The sequence below is a fragment of the Nicotiana tomentosiformis genome, chromosome 8 (genome assembly GCF_000390325.3).
Source record: "Nicotiana tomentosiformis chromosome 8, ASM39032v3, whole genome shotgun sequence".
In the NCBI taxonomy this organism is placed as follows: domain Eukaryota; kingdom Viridiplantae; phylum Streptophyta; class Magnoliopsida; order Solanales; family Solanaceae; genus Nicotiana; species Nicotiana tomentosiformis.
The window spans coordinates 3246499-3266990 of NC_090819.1; the positions used below are offsets into that span (position 1 = coordinate 3246499).

The 20492-nt window shown below is 37.4% G+C and overlaps 2 protein-coding genes and 1 long non-coding RNA gene across 5 annotated transcripts; 2 read left to right on the forward strand and 1 right to left on the reverse strand.

Annotated features, from left to right (window-relative positions):
* Positions 1-1118: 1118 nt before the first annotated feature.
* Positions 1119-2404, forward strand: LOC138896755 (uncharacterized). Its single transcript, XR_011410165.1, has 2 exons — positions 1119-1780; positions 2107-2404. It is a non-coding gene; the product is annotated as an uncharacterized lncRNA (long non-coding RNA).
* Positions 2405-3174: 770 nt separating this feature from the next.
* On the forward strand, positions 3175-5777 carry LOC138896820 (uncharacterized). The gene is made up of 5 exons (XM_070182165.1): positions 3175-3444; positions 3583-3807; positions 4017-4346; positions 4459-4766; positions 5567-5777. The coding sequence occupies exons 1-5, from the start codon at positions 3175-3177 to the stop codon at positions 5775-5777; spliced, it is 1344 nt and encodes a 447-aa protein (XP_070038266.1).
* A 52-nt stretch (positions 5778-5829) lies between these two features.
* LOC104088610 (probable sugar phosphate/phosphate translocator At3g14410) lies at positions 5830-11412 on the reverse strand. 3 transcript variants are annotated; one of them, XM_070181959.1, is made up of 8 exons: positions 11133-11409; positions 10138-10181; positions 9028-9135; positions 8923-8957; positions 8015-8127; positions 7528-7789; positions 7161-7429; positions 5830-6541 (listed from the first exon to the last, which is right to left on the reverse strand). In XM_070181959.1, exons 3-8 carry the CDS (start codon positions 9073-9075, stop codon positions 6423-6425), a joined length of 846 nt encoding a protein of 281 aa, XP_070038060.1. In that variant the 5' UTR covers positions 9076-9135; positions 10138-10181; positions 11133-11409; the 3' UTR covers positions 5830-6422. The 3 variants fall into 3 exon arrangements, with proteins under 3 accessions (XP_070038060.1, XP_009591613.1, XP_009591612.1); XM_009593318.4 differs by lacking the exon at positions 10138-10181 and having other exon boundaries at positions 5830-6532; positions 11133-11412; XM_009593317.3 differs by lacking the exon at positions 10138-10181 and having other exon boundaries at positions 11133-11408.
* Between the last annotated feature and the right edge of the window lie 9080 nt (positions 11413-20492).

Genomic DNA, 20492 nt, shown 5'->3' on the forward strand with positions numbered 1-20492 from the left:
TCCGGACAGCTGTTGTATGTTATTTTACTTCCTAGTTGATGCTCATGCACTCGTGACACCGGGTTTTAGGGTGATTATAGGTTGTCCCATATTAAAATTGTTGAAAATATTATTATTTATCTTGTAAATTCCATCTTTTACTATTTCATTGAAGGAAAAATATGATTTCAAAATATTAAAAATGAGAACCAAATTGAGTATTTATTGTTGGCTTGCCTGACAGCGGTGTCCGGCGCCATCACGGCCTTTAATGATTTTGGGTCGTGACACCATCCATGATAGTTGTATCTATTGTTAATTAGTTAATTATAATACTGTTAGTTAGGCTAGTCGATTAGAGAGAATACATGTATATATATTACCCATTGTACATTGCACAAAGCAGTTGAGAAATACAATTCAACAAATTTTATTCCAGAATCTTCCATGAAATTCAACATGGTATCAGAGCTCTGGCCTCTCGATCCAGCACCAAATTGATCGCATATTTGTGTTACATGATCTCAATCTCAATCTCAACTCACAAAATTCTCTGAAATTCTTTCAGTATTTTCTTCGAAGTTCTTTTTGTTGATACCTAAATTTTAATTCTATGTCAGATTCTCTAAATTTTGAATCGCAAACTCTTGATTCGACTTCTGATTGTGAAGCATTGACTGAAATGGAGAAGATTGACTATGAACTTCATTATTATCTCTTTGCATCTGACTCCCTGGGGTTGCTTTAGGTAAACCTCCTTTTGATGGATCTGGTTATGGCGGCTGTAGAAAATCTATATTGATTGCTTTGTTAGCTAAGAATAAGCTTGGTTTTATTGATGGAAGCTTGCCTCGCCCAAAGGATGGAGCTGTAGACCTCAGATCTTGGGTGAGGTGTAATTACATGGTTTTTGCTTGGTTGTTGAACTCCTTAACACCGAAAATTAGGTCAAGTGTGATTTATTCCAAGTCCACAAGGATCCTGTGGAAACAACTCGAAGATAGGTATGGACAATCCAATCTAGCACAGTCATTTGAGTTGCAAAAATAACTTTTAGAAATTGTACAAGGATCAAGTAATATTGCATCCTATTTTAACAAAATAAAAGCTATATGGGATGAAATAGAATTAATTGATGCTAGGACAGTGTGTATGTGTATTGATTGTAAATGTGGAGCAATTGAGAAGAACTCTGCACTTGAGGAAAGACAGAAGTTGGTGCAATTTTTGATGGGGTTAAATGAAACATATACTGGAGTGAGAGGAAATATCATGATGATGCAACCTTCTCCAATAATTGATAGAGCATATTACCTTCTTCTTCAGGAGGAAAGGCAGAGGAGCATCCAAAATATGGCTCAATATCTCACTGAATCCAATTCTTTTTTTGTACCTGGGCAGAATTTTAATCAGAACAAACAGATATATGGAAATCCAAATACTTATGGAGGTAATATGGCAGGAACACAGCCTATCAGGAACAATCAGGAATATAGGAAGACTCTATTTTGTAACTATTGCAAGAAGGTAGGACATACCATTGATAAGTGTTTCAAGTTGCATGGTTATCCACAGCAATTCAAAAACTCTAACCAACAGAACAAGTTCCAACATTCAATTCAAGGGAATGCAGTATTTTCAGATGAATGACCTAGGCAATTTCAAACCAACATCTCTGAGACTGAAGCTGCTATTGGTATAAATTAGGGACAACTTACTCAACTGATAGAATTACTTAAACAAGTTAAAATTGGCCAACAAGGTACTACTTCTGAGGCCAGTGTTGTTGCTAATTGTGCTGGTACATCCCTACTTATTCCTACTCATTATTCTACATCTTCTAAGAACTATTTTTGGATCATTGACTCAGGTGCTTCCGAGCACATGACCTTTGATTTTACCATTATGTCTAATGTCGTTACTTTGTCTAGACCTGTCAATATTACTCTACCTAATTCTCATAGAGTTAGAATCACTCATGCAGGACAAGTGACAATTCACCCTTTATTAACTCTACAAATAGTACTTTATGTCCCAACTTTCAAATTTAAGTTGATTTATGTTCATCGATTATGTGAGCAGTTTCATGCTATTCTTACCTTTAGTGATTTTGCCTGTTTCTTGCAGAGCCTTTCCTTGAGGAAGTCTCTAGTTCTTGGTGAAATCAAGGCTGGGCTCTACCCTTTGCATTATGTTCATCTTCCTGTTGATTCCCTACACATAGATAATAAAACTTCAGCTATTAAGCATAGTTCTAAAACTTTGTCTAATGTTGTCAATGTTTTACATTCCTCTATGTCTAGTTCTACTGCTTCATGTGATAGTCTTTGGCATGTAAGGATGGGTCATTTACCTATATCTACCATGAGATATATTCCCATTTATAAACAGCAATGTTCTAGTGCAAATGTTTCCCCTTGTTCTATTTGCCCTATGGCTAGGCAACACAAGTTATCTTTTCCCAATAGCACTAGTTGTACCTCTCATGTGTTTGAGCTAATCCACATAGATACTTAGGGACCATATAAAGTCCCTACTCATGATGGTTTCAGATGTTTTCTTACTATAGTGGATGACTATAGTAGGGGCACATGGACTTTTCTCCTAGGCACTAAAAATAATACATTTACGGTGTTGCAATCCTTTATTTCAATGGTAGAGAGACAATTTGACACCAAAGTCAAAAAAATCAGATCTGATAATGCCCTTGAACTAGGCAGCAACATTGCTTCCATAGCTTATTTTCTTTCTAAAGGAATTATATACCAAACCTCTTGTGTAGGAACCCCTTAACAAAATGGTATTGTTGAACGAAAGCACAAACATTTGCTAGAAACTTGTAGAACTCTCCTGTTTCATTCTAAAATGCCTATCTGTTACTCGGGAGAATGTCTACTTACTGCTACTTTTCTCATCAACAGATTTCCTACCAATCTTCTTCACTATAAAACACCTTATGAAATTTTATTTCACAAGTCTCCTTATTACACTTTTCTAAAATGTTATGGCTGCCTATGCTTTGCTTCTACTTTATCTCAACATAGAAGGAAACTTGATCCTCGAGTTGATGCTTGTATTTTTCTTGGTTACCCTTTTGGTAAGAAGGGCTACAAACTCTTAAACCTACTTACCAAACACATTTTTGTCTCCAGAAATGTTGAGACTTTATTCGATCGTATGGACCTATTCCCATTTATGGCAGTTTTTCACGAGACAATGTTTCCATTCTTTATCTTAAACACTGAGTCTTCACCTTTGTTTCCTAGTACTACACCTCAGATCTTAGTCTCCTCCCCTAGCTATCCTTCTTTTCCTATACATGTTCCCTCTACTTTTGTCCCTTCTGCTTCTCAGTCTCCTACTACTATTCCTAGCTCTCATTTTCCGTCCTCTTCTATTCCTTCTTCCTCTACTTCACATATTTCCCTTTCTCTCTTCTCTTCCTCTAGCTCTTCTTCCTCCCATGTACCTAGTCCCTCTCTCCTTTATCTGATGCTTCTTCTTCCTCTCCTGACCCTTTACACACTTCCTTGCGCAGGTCTTTTAGGGATCACAAAACTCCCTCCTACTTAGCTAATTATGTATGTAATGTTGTGCATTTAGCTGATGTTTCTACCTTTTGTTTTCTTTTCCTTGTTTCCCCTTTGCAATTTTCTTTCAATGCTTTATCTTCCTTTAATGAGAAGTAGCTTAATTCTCTTCCCCATATCCAAGAACCTTCTAGCTATTCCCAGGCAGCTATGCACCCCCGGTTGGCAAGAAGCTATGGCCAAAGAACTTGATGCTTTGTTGCTCAATGAGAGTTGGGAAGTGGCCTCTTTCCCCCTGGTAGAAAGACTTTACCATCTAAGTGGGTCTATAAGAATAAATTGAAATCTGATGAGAGTGTGGAGAGATTGAAGGCTCGTTTGGTGATTCGTGGTGATATACGGAGAGAATGAGTTGATTTTACAGAAACCTTCTCTCTGGTGGTCAAAATGACCACCATACGTTGCATCCTAGCTTTGGCAGTCAAAAGGAATTGGGGACTTTTTCAGTTAGATGTGAGCAATGTGTTTCTTCATGATGACCTCCATGAGGAGGTCTATATGAAATTTCCAGCAGGCCTTACGCCTGCTGCTCCTAATCTTGTTTGCCGACTTAAAAAGTCTCTATATGGTCTACGTCAGGCTTTTCGCCAGTGGTATGCTCGTTTAACTACAGCTCTGAACTTTCACTTAGCTTATTTTCTGGGCATGGAAGTCCTTCGTGAGGATTCTGGCATCATTCTCAGTCAACGAAAATTTACTCTTGAGCTTTTGGAGGAGTTTGATTGCCTTGATTTGTCGCCAGCCAGTACCCCGTTGCCCGTTGGATCCTTCTATCAAGTTGCATGTTGACCATGGGGTTCCCCTCTCTGATCCTACTTTATACCATCGTCTTCTGGGAAAACTCAATTTTTTGACGCATATGTGTCCTGATCTTTCCTTTGTCGTTCAGCACTTAAGCCAATTTATGCAGGTTCATCGTGATCTTCATCTCCAAGCTGCTCATCACTGTCTATGCTATTTGCTTATAAAGCCTGGTCTTGGTCTGTTCATGCCTGCTTCCCCTTCTTTGGATCTGCTTGCCTTCTGTGATTCCGAGTGGGGTTCTTGCCCTGATTCGCGCCGATATGTTAGTGGTTTCTTTGTTAGCCTTGGTGGTTGTCCTATTTCTTGGAAATCCAAGAAACAACAGTCTGTCTCGTTATCATCCGCTAAAGCTGAGTACCGCTCCATGCATTGTGTTGTTGCTGAGCTCACCTGGTTGGTCCGTCTCCTCGATGACCTCTCGATTCCGCCGGTTTTGCCTAGTCCTCTACATTCTGACAGCTAGGCGGCGATCCATATTGCCAAAACACCTGGTCTTTCACGAGCGTACTAAGCACGTTGAACTAAACTGTCATTTTGTCCGTCAACAGCACCAGGCCGGTCTGATTTCTTTGTCCTTCATCCCTTCGTCTTCGCAGCTCGCTGATATTTTTACTAAACCACTTTTTGGGCCTTCTCATCGGGACTGTTTAGGCAAGTTGGGGATTCTTCAGGCATCCTCCACCTTGAGGGGGAGGATGTCGCCGGAGAAGCTTCGATGGCCGATGAGGATCATGGGTGACGGCTAGGGTATCTATTTCTTGGTGGAATCGATTTAAATGAGTAAAGAGACAGGGTCTCGTATACAGCTTTAAGTTTCCGGGTCGGTTTAACATCCGCTCATTTGGGCTGCCACGTGTCGCTCATCTGAGTTTGGCCAGCTAATTCCAGCCATCCATGACAGTTGTATCTATTGTTAATTAGTTAATTATAATATTGTTAGTTAGACTAGTCGATTAGAGAGAATACATGTATATATATTACACATTGTACATTGTACAAAGCAGTTGAGAAATACAATTTAACAAATTTTATTCCAGAATCTTCCATGAAATTCAACATCCATTCCTATTACAATTTACATACTGTACTTATTATTTACTGTACATCAGGTCTTTACCTGAAAGCGCTAGGCTTTTATCACCTCCCTCCCCCCCCCCCCCCCCCCAACATTTTATTGTCAGTTTGGATTTTAGGTCAGTAGGTGAGAATTTTCGTTTTAAAGCAGCTACTGATATTGATAGCACAGGTTCTGATAATAAGGAGAGTGATGAAGAAAGTGTGCCTGTTGATAACCTGCCATTGGAGTCTAAGCTTCAGATGAAGCTTGAGCAGAAGATGAAAAAGAAATTGGCGAAGAACATCAGATTACGAAGGAAGAAACTTGTCAAGAACATCAGATTTTGAAACTGACCCTTTCACTCCTTTGTAACAAGAACGATAAAAGATTAAAAACAACTTGAGGAAACAGCAAGCATTAATATTGTCACAACTCTGATGTCAAGCAAAAACAATTAGCCTTACAAAGAAGATTGTCTTAAGAACTCAATTCCTCCCAACAGATTTACATTTGAAAGTAATTTAATACAAAATATACAATGTACTGCTGCAATAAATCATCTGGAATCTGTTTTAGCATATCAACTGCAGCACTTATGGATGTCCATGTCCAACCGAAAGAATATCTGTGTCCAACCTCTTTATCAAAGAGAGGTGTTTGTCCAACCTTTTTGCATTTAAAAGAAAAGGTTGGATCCTCTACCTTATACGTCACTGTAACTGTTTCTCTTTTTGTGCCCTGATGTCTCGAACTCAGAAGCAGTAGAGAACGTTGCACCCGTAGACGAGTTCCTGACTTGAACATCACCATGTTTGACTGTAGCTTCTTCTAAAACAAACAATACTGAAGCAGTACTCAAATAATGCATCATTTAAGAATGAACAAACCCCTCCTCCCAAAAAAAGAAAGAAAACATAGTGGAATTTGCATACTTCTCTGCTCCTTTACATTCAAGACCTCAGAATAGACTGCAAGTAGCTCTTCACATAGATCTACTCATTGGACGTTGAAGATGAAATTAAAGGTAGAGCATCTCGAGACTCATCTGAGATTACTCGGGAAGCTTCCTTTTTTAACTTGTGACTGTTATATGCAGCTACACCTGCAATAGCTGCACAGAAATCAACTTTACTATGTAATGTGCTCAAGAAATAGTACCATCGATGTTTATATTTTTCATCATAGACACAGAACGAACAAGATTCGGATTACTCCAAGTCTAACAATCGTTTTTGAGAAAAAAACACAAAATAAATTCTCAATCAACATAAAGCTGCTGGCAGTATTTATCAGTACTAGCTTCCCTTCAATGTAATCATCAAGAAAAATAAGGCCATTACCAAGGTCCATAACCATCACTTTCTATCAGTCTACAGGCTGGCTCTAACATAGAGGTTACAATTATATCACCGCCAACATTGGAAAAATAAAAGCAGTTGCTCAAGGTCAAATAGAATACAGAAAGATATTTCTCCAGGACTAGCAGCAGGTTCAATACAGCAAAAGGATAGTCCATTGAAAATAGTTACACAAATCCTTAGAGATAAAGCAAACGGATTAACCAGCTACGCAGGCACTGAAAATGAGCTAAAGCAAGAAGAAGATGATGAATATTCTGCATAACAGCATGTCTCGATAATGTAGAATGAATGTAAGGAAAGTGTCCGGAAACAATTTGAATAGTTAAGGCACAATGTTTCTCGGATCAGATAAGATTGTAAGAAAATTACCAATAGCATAACCACAAAGATTAATAAGTGTCAGCTTCGTATCAACAAAAAGTAGTGCAGATAGCAGTACAACCACCCAATCTTTGACAACTCCAGCGACACGGATGGTCAGGGCACTTGTATGTGAGATCACCAGGAAAACAGAGAGATTCAGCGCAAAGGTACATATGCAATTTAGAGTTAGAACAAGAGGATGAAAGCTCCATGTCAGTTGTTCATCCATCTTTGGTTTCTCCAAGAAGATCCATGGAACTAAAAGGCAAAGAGCACTGCATGTGTAACAAGACAGTTTCGTTCACATTGTCTTTCTATAACGTTAAAACAAAACATAATATTATTCCAGCTTTCAGACGATAAAGGTACTTGCCTGCATGGGCTAACATAGTACATGACAGATATGGGATTTAGCTTGAGGCCCTTCCGTTTTACCAGAATCTCCATAAATATAAGTCTCAAAGCTTCTCCAACAACACCTCCCATTTGGTAGATGACACCAACCCAGTTAATGTTTATTTCTCCATAAGAAGCTACTAGTACACCAAAGCTGATTACAGACATTATGAGAAGCATCCTGCAGCTCATCACTTCGAGTCCAGCTGCAACTCCAAGGATGAAGACAGCTACTGGCACTGCAGATGAGACTCAAAAACGTGAAATCATATTCTGACACAAATAAACAAAGATTATAGAGTACTTGAGCAGGCCGTCCACCAGCCCAGCGTCTAAAGTCTAAACAGCTGGCATGAAACATCCTCAGACATTTCATTTAGCATATGTCTATAGTGAAGCTTTAAATACCTCTTAACATTCAAGAACTACAGAACATAAGACAGCTGGATAATACAAATACTTACTGATTGCTTTCAACATCTGAGCAAATGAAACAGAAATATAAAGGTAAGCAGTGTTCCCAAGCCAAAGTGTCATAGCAAACATAGCACCAATTGGGATGACTGAGCTAATGTATCTGCATATTGAAATCCTAATTAGGTGCATAGAATGATAGTCTTCAAAAAAGTCTAATGGACAAAAGCTGAGAAGGAAAAAAAAAAAAGTACCGTAACAAACTATTGTCTACTAATATTGTATGGATTTTGAGTACGAATGCGAAAGATATGCTAAAATTGAGATATTTTCTACTTTATACTAATAGGTAAGGAAGAAAGGTTATTGTAATTTTTTTCTTAATCTTGTTCATAAACACTTCGTTATTGATAACAATGCAGTGCAACCTATTTAAGTAAGTTATCCGAACTAATCCATCTTATTCTAAAATAGATATCTGATTTAGCATAATTATAAAGATGACAATAAAAATAATGTGGTGTTCTGTCACATAATGGAGGAAAATGCTGATGGCGACAAATTCCTTTCATCATTTTAGGAATGACAATAAAAATATAGTTTTACGGAGAAGTATATCTGCAACTTGTGTAATACATGGCATAATTCTTCAAAAAAGTGAACATCTCTAAACAGTTCGCAATTAAATGACCAGCTAAATGCTCCCGTGGCTTACCCAGCTACTAAGGCAGGCGAGCCAAAGCAACGGAAGAGATATGGATTGCACTAAAAGCAGCCAGAAAAAGGAAAAGAGAAGGAGACAACAGAAGGCAGAGATTTACATAGAATTTGATAGGACAAAATCTAACTAAACAAGCTTTCTTTCGTGAAGAAAAGTCATAAAAGATAATAAGGTCCTTGGATATACAACTCTCTATCCAAAACATTAAACATGATATTTCTTCACAAGAGCACTCACATGTCTAGAGTCATTCCTTCCTCAACCTTCATTATCTGCATAGAAATGCCTAAATTAGCACTACTAGTTGCCCAACAAATCAGTAAAAAGGAGAACACTTCTTACCTTGAGAACTTTGGTAAGCACAAAACATAGTACTGAGGAGAAGACCATGTGAAGTAGCGTCAGTGCAAGAGGATACGGGAAGTTTATTTCTTTTGATGACAAAACCCACTGCGATGAACAAATTATTACAAAACAAATGAGCCGAGAAACGTCAGACATGTGAACAACTCTTAAAGGCAACAACTGATAACTGTACTCAAAAGAAATCAAAGCTAGATAAACACCAACATTGATGCATCTTCATCTCATTCTCATTCTCATTTGGGGGGGGGGGAAGCAAAATATCAAGGTATCAGGCCCAAAACCGTTTGCACACGATTGGTTTTATTAAAGAAAACTTGGGTTTGAACCCACAAACTCAAACTAGAGATGAACTGAGCAAAAGCTCAAACTGCAAATGATATGAGCTCTTCTATAGACGTACTTCAAAAGAAACTTGAGAACATGTCTTTGAAGTCCCCTTTAAATCCAGATGCCTCCATTTAAACAGACCATATAAGACTTTAAATATGCATGAACATGCATTTGGGTCTTAGATATGAGAGAAGAAACAATAAAGTACATGTTAAACCAGCTAACGGTTCCTTATATGATTATTTCGAAAATATATTCCTATGAGTAAAAACCTATCTGTACGCACTGGTGCACCTCGAGAGCCTTCTATGAAAAGCTGACCATCATTCAATGCAAGAATATCTTATCTTTGCGCATTTTGAAAATCCTTCTAATAAATCACTCCAACCATTTCAAATTAAGTGCCCTAAACCAAACAAATCACAAAACAATAGGATAGTACTGTACTTCCATAATCTCCAGTGAGTAACATGAGCCCAAAGCTATAACAAGAAGAGAAAGGAAAGAAAGGTGAGATTCTAAATTGTTGCACTCGCACTACGTCTATAGAGAATAACTTGACCGTTAAAGTCTAACTTTGCGCTTCATATCGCATCAATATGGTTTAGTGGTCAATGAACTTGACATGAAGATAATAGGCTTTGAATCTCAACAATGACAAGAAAATATAGGTGATTCATTCCCATCGGTGTAAGACCCTAAGCCGTGGATGAGCAGAGTAACCCGGTAAATGTACTGATGGAAGGATGCAAGTACCTGTGGAACAGTCAAGATGCGCACAAGCTAGCTCGGACACCACTCTGTTAAAAATATAATTAAAAGGATAACTTTGTGTTTCATAGAATGACTTTATTTACTAAATTCCTCCATAACAAGGAAATGGAGAAATGTATATACTTATATTTATAGACCAGCTAGATTGCCTAATGTAGACATCGGTAGTGGAGGAGCTAGCTAGGAGGAAGAAGGTTGAAAATTGAATCCCCTACGCTGAAAAATTATATTGTGTACAAAGGATAAAAACTAGTTTGTCCATTATATATACATCATAGAGTTCCCTTAACATGAAGGGAAAAATCTAGCAAAGTGTCAAAGAGGATTCAAAAATTGCTGTAGGTCACAGGTTCAACTCCCATGTATGATAATCTCGAATACCCTTATATAAAATCTTGGCTCTGCTACTAAACACCGCCCTAGAGGTTTAACGTTACTCGGAAACAATATCAAACTTCTCAGTTAAGTACATGTAATGTCTAGCTACAACCATTTCTCACTCTCATGGAAATCAAACCCAAAAAGCATTTATACATGTTAAAGCAATAAAAAAAAAAACAATTCCGTGAATCGGTCAGCTACACTTCAATTTCAAACAAATTCGGGCCAGCTATATGAATCCTCTTACCATTCAATATTAGAACATTTATCTTAGTTTGATTATTTTTGTGCAGGCAGTCAACGTGCTGCGACCCTCCTTGCTCCTCCTTTACCCGAGCTTAGCCAAACAAGGAGATTATAATCACAGCTGAATATGAGTTCGAATTTGGAATTCTACCACAATCTATTTGATTTACTGAGTTCAAAATTTATTATTAGTACTTATTTAGTGAATGTTTTAACACATATACAGAATCAGAGCAAAAGTTATTGGGTTAGAATGAATCGTAACTAAAGCACTACATCTGCCATAATAAGTGGGAATTAAAAGAAATGGGTACATCCAGTAATTGCAAAAAAAGACATCTTGAATGTACCTTGTTAAAGAAGATCTGACCACTAGAGAGGGCAATATAGAGAAGTATGTATGCATAAGTTACTACACCTTCGCTCATCAATTTTCTCCGCTGATCCGCCATAATTTAGTCAACACGTACAATGGCTGTGGCTGTAGTAGGACTATAGTGTATTTCAACTGTTTGATAAAATGACAAAGAGAAAATGAGAACTAAGGGAAACAGACGAATAGGAAGATATTTTGGTAGAGTGTTGGGTGCTTGAATTGAAGGGTGTGTATCATTGGCCGATGATACCCTTCACGGAAAAATACATTTTGTTATTCATTTAATGATATATTTATTTTTATATATTTTGATACTAACTTATGTGTATAGTGATGGAAACTTTAGCTCGCCTTGACTTTAGCTGGATCCGTTGCTTGTTTTCCCAGTTTCCTATTGCCCTCCATTGTTGCATATATTAATATTAATTAAGTATAATAAAAAGAATATCCTAATTAATTTGTGATAATCACGAGTTTGCGAATCTGAGATCCACTTGGTCTAAGGATCGATCTATATATATATTCTATATTATTATTATAAAAGTATGAATACTATGTCGGTTTATAAAAAAAAATTTATACTTTTAAGTTTAATAACTCATAATAAAAGGACATAACCGAAATTCTAGATATCAGCCTTATAATCCAATTAGTTTTAGGACATAATACAACACGTTAGAAATCCTACATGATTATCTTTAGGAATCATATTAGTATAATTATTTTCGGGTTGTCTAATCCATATAAAATTGAACAAGTAAATATATTTAGTCATGTAATCATATTACTTTTAGGATATACATCTTAAAAATTCATATTGCCAATTTGATTTGAAAATGTATTAAAATGTCCTATTACTAATTTAATTTGAGAATGTATTATATTGTCCAAATTCATTTAGAAAAATAAGAGCCTATATTATTATAAAAGTATAAATATAATATTAATATATCAAAATTGCCCTAAAATATTAAACGAAAGAACTCATAGGGAAAGGACATAACTGCAATAACCTATTTTTTGGACTACAATATATCCTATGCTAATTTTTAATATTTAAAATTTTAAAATTAATAAAATTTTATCTATTAAATTTTTATTAAAAATATGTAGGAAGGTTTAATAAAATCAATTTCATACGAATCCTCCGTATTGACAATACATTACCACTACATAATGTCCAATACGAAGAAAAAATAAAAGTAATATTAAATAGAATGCATAAAGAGTTCAAATTGAGAGAAAAAAATACCCCCAAGAGCAAAGTGGGGAGTTCTTGGAGGGAAGGATGTCGAGGGTCTATTGGAAACAGCCTCTCTACCCCAGGGTATGGGTAAGGTCTGCGTACACACTACCCTCCCCAGACCCCACTTGTAACGACCCAACCGGTCGTTTTGACTTTTAGAACCTCGTTCCCATAAATAAAACTTCTCGTATGTGCTTTAATGATTTATGACTTGTGAGAATGGTTGGTTCGGGATTTGAAAGAGCTTGGGTTGAAATCGGAACACTTGGTTCCTTAAGTTGGCTTTAAAAGACTAAGTTTGACTTTGGTCAACATTTTGAGCAAACGGACTCAGATCAGTGTTTTGACAGTTTCGGTAGGTCCGTATCGTGATTTGGGACTTGGGCGTATGCCCGAAATAAAATTTCGAGTTTCCTAACCCGAGATATGGAATTTTGATGAAATAACTAAAACAATTTAAGTTCAAATAGTGACCGGATGTCGAATTATGTGCAAACGACCCCGGAATAGAATTTTGATGATTCCAACAGCTCTGTATGGTGATTTTGGACTTAGGAGCGTGATCGAAATTTTATTTGGAAGTCCGTAGTGAAATTAGGCTTGAAATGGCTAAAACAAGAATTTAAGTTTGGAAGTTTGACCGGGGAGTTGACTTTTTGATACCGGAATCGGAATATAGTTTCAAAAATTTTCATAGCTCCGTTATGTCATTTATGACTTGTGTGCAAAATTTGAGGTCAATCGGAGTTGATTTGATAGGTTTCGACATCAAATGTAGAAGTTGGAAATTTTAAGTTTCATTAAGCTTGAATTGGAGCATAATTCGTGGTTTTAGCGTCGTTTTATATGATTTGAGGCTTCAAATAAGTTCGTATAATATTGTAGGACTTTTTGGTATATTTGGTTGAGGTCCCGAGGGCCTCGGGTGGATTTCGGATGGTTAACGGATCGAATTTGGAATTTGAAGAAGAGTTGAGACAGCTGATATCTGGTGTGATCGCGGTGCGAAAAATCCATCGCGGGTGCGAAGCCGCGGGTGCGACAAATCCATCGCGGGTGCGAAAAATCCATCGCGAGTGTGAAGCTGCGGGTGCGAAAACTCCATCGCGGGTGCGAAGCCGCAGGTGCGAAAAATCCATCGCGGGTGCGAAGCCGCAGGTGCGAAAACTTTTGTCGCGGGCGCGATGATCGCTGGGCAATGAGTGTTTAATGCGGGGATTTGAGCATTTTGCTCATTTCTTCATTCTTGGACGATCTTGGGAGCTTTTTGAGAGGAGCATTCACCTAGCAACTTGGAGGTAAGTTAATTCACACCTATTGCAAGTTAAATACATGGTTTATATATGGATTTAGACATGAAAATTTGTAGAAATTTGGAGTTTTGAAGAAAAACCTAGAAATTGGTATTTTTGATTTTTCACCACATAAATGGTTATGGAATTGGATGGAAATTATATATTTGAGTTCTTGAGATTATGGGTAACGATTCCCTCCGGAAATTTCCGAAATTCGAGCACGTCGGCCCGGGGTGAATTTTAGAAATTTTACCATTTTGGATAAGGTAATTTATTTAATAGATAAATTTTGAATCATTTAGCATATATTAATTATTTTGTATAATATTTGGATAGTTTCGGATTTTTCGGCGTCGAATCGAGAATTCAACGCGACGTGGTAATCGGAAAGTGGACTTTGAGACGAGGTAAGTCTCTTGTCTAATCTTGTGAGGGAAAAATTACCCCATAAGGATTAAATTAAATAATTATTGCTAATTGCGGGGGCTACGTACGCACGAGGTGACGAGAGTCTGTGCGTAGCTACTATTAATGCTAAAGTCCGGATAGTTTAGGACTCAAATCATGAATTACTTGTGTAAATTGTATTCTTTATTAATTAAATTATTTGATGTGTATATTGTGAATTGTTATGAAAGGTAGTGAACGATGAAATTTTCATATGCTTAATTTTTGATTAGATTAAATAAATTGTTAAAAAAAATTGTTCATCCTCTCGAATTTATCTTATAATAAACATACTCTCATTCCCGGAGGTACATAAGAAAAATGTCCTCCTTTCTTGTGGAGCGGGCCGAACGCCTCGGCAGGATAGATGCATCTATGGATCATGTCGCACGTCCCTCGGCAGTGTACACGACACTCTGGATTGGGCCGAACGACCTCGGCAGAAATCGTGCTTAATAATAATAATTACACGATACCTTAATAGTTTATTTTAGCTTGCGAAGTTAATTGATAAATTGGAGAATCCTTGGAATTTAATGAATTATTATTCCTGCTTGTTAAGGAATTAATTGGTATTCCTGTAAATGAGATTATTTGATAAATTGGAAATTATTTGAATTGAAGGAATTTAATTAACATATTGAGAATTGTTGCATTTGAAGGAATTTGATTATTTCTGCTGGTTAAATAAATTATTGTAAATTCTGTGAATCATGTTGATTTAGATATTCTAGTTTTATTTCAATTATTATTATTGACCCATAGTGAGTGTCAAAATCGGCTATCTCGTCTCTACCACTTCGAGATTAGGCTTGATACTTACTGGGCACACGTTATTTTCGTACTCATACTGCACTTGCTGCACATTTTATTGTGCAGGTACATATATGTATAGCAGCCTTGTGGGCGCAAATGTGTGGTTAATAATTGTGGGGACATAGGTGAGCTGCATTCTATATTACGATCCACAGCTAACAGAGTCTCCTTCGGAGTTATTATATTTTTCTGTCTAATTTGTATTCTGAACAGATGCTGTATTTTATTTTAATTCCCTAGTAAATGCTCATGCACTTGTGACACCGGATTTTGGGAATGGTTGTGAATTGTTTAGAAATTTAGTTGCTAAAAATATTTATCATTTACACTATGAGTTTTATCTTTACAATTTCATTGAAGAAATTTTTATTTCAAAAATGCTAAAATAGGTAATTAAGTTAATTGATTATGGTTGGCTTGCCTGACAGTGGTGTCCGGCGCCATCACGGCCTTTTTTGGATTTTGGGTCGTGACAACATGGTATCAAAGCACTAGGTTAACTTAGGTCTCACGAGTCATGCGCAAGTCTAGTAGAGTCTTGCGGATCAGTACGGAGATGTCTGTGCTTATCTTCGAGAGGCTACAGGGCTGTTAGGAATACTTCCCTTTTTGATTCCTCATCGTGCGATTTGATTCCTTTGAGGCTTATGCCTACATTTCCTTCCTATTCAATCTTATGCGATGTGAAGCGCTTGTTATAAATTGGGGATCGAGGAAATTGTTAATGGTACTACAGATGTAGTACAGGATACTTCTCCCTGTGTAATTAATTGGGCTATTGTCGTCGCCTTGCGAAAGGCCGCTTTGTCATTTCAAATTAAGTATCAGTACTACCTAAGGTTTTGAGACTTGGCATTGATTGTTATGACGATTCGTGCGTTGTTATCGCACAGTGTTTATGAAATGGTAAAATGCCCGTCTATATGTCAGGGCAGTAAACGACTTGAAAGAAGGTTTTCTCCGTACATGATTCAGAGGTTCCATATTTTAATTCCAGCGGAGAAAAGGAAATCGGACTATGAATGTTCAGGTTTTGGGTTGATGGAGTAATGAAGCTTGATATTTTCGAGTGTGGTAGAGTTCTCAATTTTGATGTGGTGTCATCGCCTTGTAAAATACGTTAAGGTTCGTCGGTGTTATGGTTTTCTTCAACTCGCCTTCGCGACGTGGTGTTAGGAATTGGTATAGGGGAAGCAGTCGTTACAGATCGCGGTGTGCAGTGATTCAGGATCGAAGAAGCGTTTCTAGTATTGATGTCTCGAGAAGGATGATCGTCAGAAAGGTTTAAAGCTGGTAACGAGCTATTGGTTCAAGTGCTACTGAGACGGATTTTGAGTTAAGGCAACAACTGGGCAGCGAAGGATGAGGAAGGACATGTGGAAGGTGCCTTGCGGTGGTTAGGTTCCGAAAAGGCCAAGTGTAAGAAAACAGAAGCAGAGTAGTTACTTAAAGGAGATGGTTGACAAAAGTGGGAGAGTGGCAAGGTAGCACATGGGTTACGTGGTAGGATGATTACACGTCTTGAGGAACGTTTGGAGTGATTTGGGATGTAAAATGGACAGTGACTAGGTCTACGGACTTAAGTTGTAATATTAGCTGCTATATTGAGGAGGATTGGATACAACAGGAGGGAGTTGTTTGATATGAAGAAGGATACAACATGACATTGGATTGGAATGTATTGCCGCACCTCTAGTTGACGTCCATAAGGAGTGAACGGACTGGTGCAGCTGGTGAATGAGCTCGGACTCAAGATGATCTACTGATTTCGTAGTTGCTAAAAATATTTATCATTTACTCTATGAGTTTTATCTTTACAATTTCATTGAAGAAATATTTATTTCAAAAATACTAAAATGGGTAATTAAGTTAATTGATTATGGTTGGCTTGCCTGACAGTGGTGTCCGGCGCCATCACGGCCTTTTTGGATTTTGGGTCGTGACACCACTAGTGAGATTATACTGGGTTGTTATTATTGTTGTATATTATATGTGAACTATTTTCCTACTCAAATAGTATTTTATTTAATGAATGTTTTGTTCAATATTAAAATGTACTCAATGTCACGACCCAAAATCCCACCACAGGCGTCGTGATGGCACTTAGTCTCTAAGACTAGGTAAGTCGATTACAATTACAATTCAAGCCATTCTTTTTTATAATCGAAACCAACAGCAAAAATAATTAAAACACCTTCCCAAGACTGGAAATTTTTCCTACTAGCTCTGTAGCCTCTCGAAGATAAGTACAGACGTCTCCGTACCGATCCGCAAGACTCTACTAAACTCGTTCATGACTTGTAGAACCTATGAACCTAAAGCTCTGATACCAACTTATCACGACCCAAAATCCCACCACAGGCATCGTGATGGCACTTAGTCTCTAAGATTAGGTAAGCCGATTACAATTACAATTCAAGCCTTTTTTTTATAATCGAAACCAACAGCGAAAATAATTATAACACCTTTCCAAAACTGGTAATACTGAGTCACGAACTCTGTCAAGACCCGAAATCTCACCTGTCGTGATGGCGTCTATATCAATACTAGGCAAACTGAAAATCATAATAAAATACCATATCTTTTAAATTTGGAAACAAAATAATTTAATTTAGCAGAAGAAATCTCACAATTTAAAATATAACACTCCCAAAATCCCGTGTCACTGAGTACATAAGCATCTAATGTGAATACAATATTTGACTGATAAAAACCACTGCCTGAAAGTACAGAACAATACAATAACTGAAGAAAAGAGAGACAAGGTCAGCGGACGCCAAGCAGCTACCTTGATAGTCTCCAACTGATAGTACTCTGAAATCTAACAATCTCCGTGTCCGAAAGTACCTGGATCTGCATACGAGGTGCAGAGTGTAGTATGAGTACAACTAACTCAATAAGAAACAAGACTAACCTCTAGGATGAAAGAAATGATGAGCTTCGCAGGTACAGTCAAGTAAAAATAATGATACAGAAATGTAAGCATACTTTCAAGTTCAACAATTAAACTCAATATAAGTGAAATAGATCAATATTGCATGATATGAGGCATATGACATCTCAATAGAAAGATCTTATGTAAATACTAGTCACAAATTATCCGGTCACTTGGTACTGTTTATGACCAATCCAGCCCAGGGGTGTTCCAACCCGTATATATATGCACATCGACTGATAGTCAGTCACCCAGTACCGTATAAGGCCAATCCAGCCCTGGGATAATTTATCCCTAAATATAACTGATACTGACAATATCTATGTCCAGATAACTCATTACAATACAAATAAGTAAGGCAAGTTCATGCCCTAGGAAAATCCATCCCAAATATATATATATATATATATATATAAGCAGTAAGTAAGGCAAGTCCATGCCCTGGGAAGTCCATCCCGGATATCGATGATCATCTACGCTCACTGGGGTATGTACAGACTCCGGAGGGGCTCCTTCAGCCCAAGCATACAAAGCCAATATGGCCTACTCTAGGCGGGCAGTCCCGATCCGTATAATAACAAATCCTATAAGGCCTGCTGCAGGCGGGCAGCCCTGATCCGTATAATAACAAACCCTATAAGGCCTGCTGCAGGCGGGAAGCCCCGATCCATAAAATAGTAAAGCCAATAAGGCCTGCTGCAGGCGGGCAACCCCGATCCATAAAATAGTAAAGCCAATAAGGCTTGTTGCAGGCGGGCAGCCCCGATCCAGAACAATAATAATGTATAAAGCCATTATGGCCTGCTGCGTCACGCAGATCAATCCCATAAATATCCTAACAATGGACAAATATTACTGAGTGCGAAATATATATTTTTGAACAATTAATTCAATAGCAACACGATCCCATGGGTCCCAAAATGTTGGCACGTAGCCTAAACATGAACTTTAATAGGAGCCTCAGCTCAATTTCTCTAACACGTGGAAAATGTTCAGATAATATCATAACTCATTAATCTTACAACCGCACAGAATTTATTCAAGACACCATTTATATGGTGCACGTCACATGCTCGTCACCTATCATGTGTGTCACCTCCAAACAATTTATATCATACCAAATTCGGGGATTCATACCCTCAGAACCATGTTTAGAAGTGTTACTTACCTCAATCGGTGTAATTCTTTATTCCGCTATGCCCTTGCCACGAGAATTGGTCTCCAAAAGCCTCGTATCTAGCCACAATTAATTCGATTTAGTCAATATCAATTATTATAATTAATTCCATAAGGAAATACTAAATTTTCCAATAAAATCCGAAATTAACTCAAATATCGCCCGTGGGGCTCACGTATCGGAACCCGAAAAAAGTTACAAAATATGAACGCCCATCCAACCACGAGTCCAACCATACAAATTTTACCAAATTCCGACATCAACTCGACCCTCAAATCTTCAATAAAAATCTTTGAAGATTTCTACCATTTTCAATTCAATCTTTACCCATTTGAACTCAACAATCTTTTCATAAACCTTATTGATATGTATAAATAATACTATTACACCCAAGAATCATACTCTTAATCACCCATCTTTATCCAAACTCGAAATTGAAGACTAGGGGTTAGAACCTTACCTCTTGGGTGAAGATCTTGTGATATTTCCTTGTTGGATTTCAAAGCTTGAACAAGATCTTGATGAACAAAGTACTTGAGCTTCTTACACTCTCTAGAATACTCTCCTTTCTCTCTAAAAATATCATATTTTTGCTCCAAAATGAGCCCCAAAGCCTATTTATCAAAATGGGATCGGGTTATGAAAATAGAAAAATTAACCCTTCGAAAGCAGGTCTGCGGTCGCATAATGGACTGCAAAATGGGTATGCGGGCCGCAAAGTTGATTGCAAAATTGGTGCCCAGAACTGGGCTCTTCTGGTCCATTCTGCGATCAGTTTGCGGTCGCAGAAGCAGTTTTGCGATCGCATAACTATTTTGCGATCGCATAATTGCATTTTTCTAGCCTTTGGTAATTTAGTCATAACTTCTTGTAGGAATTTTCAAATGATGAACGGTTTGAAGTGTTAGAAACTAGACTTAAAGAACTTTCACTTGATAGGTAATACACCATATAACACTTCACATCATGAGATTTATGCTCATTTGAAGTTGGATCTTGTGCGAACTCACTTGAACTTTAGTCTATTATGAAATTTTCAACTTCTACATTCGATGACGAAACCTATTAAATCATGTCCGATTAACCTCAAATTTTGCACACAAGTCATAAATGATATAACGAACCTATTCCAATTTCCAGAATTGGATTTTGACCCCGATATCAAAAGTCAATCCCCCGGTCAAACTTTTCAAAAATTCAACTTTCGCCATTTCAAGCCTAATTCTACTACGTACCTCCAAATAAATTTTCGGACACGCTCCTAAGTCCATAATCACCATACAGAGCTATTGGAATCATCAAAACTCTATTCTGGGGTCATTTACACATAAGTCAACATCCTGTCAACTATTTCAACTTAAGCTTCCAACATGAAATTTATTCTTCCAAGCTAACTCCGAAATACCTTAAACCAAAAC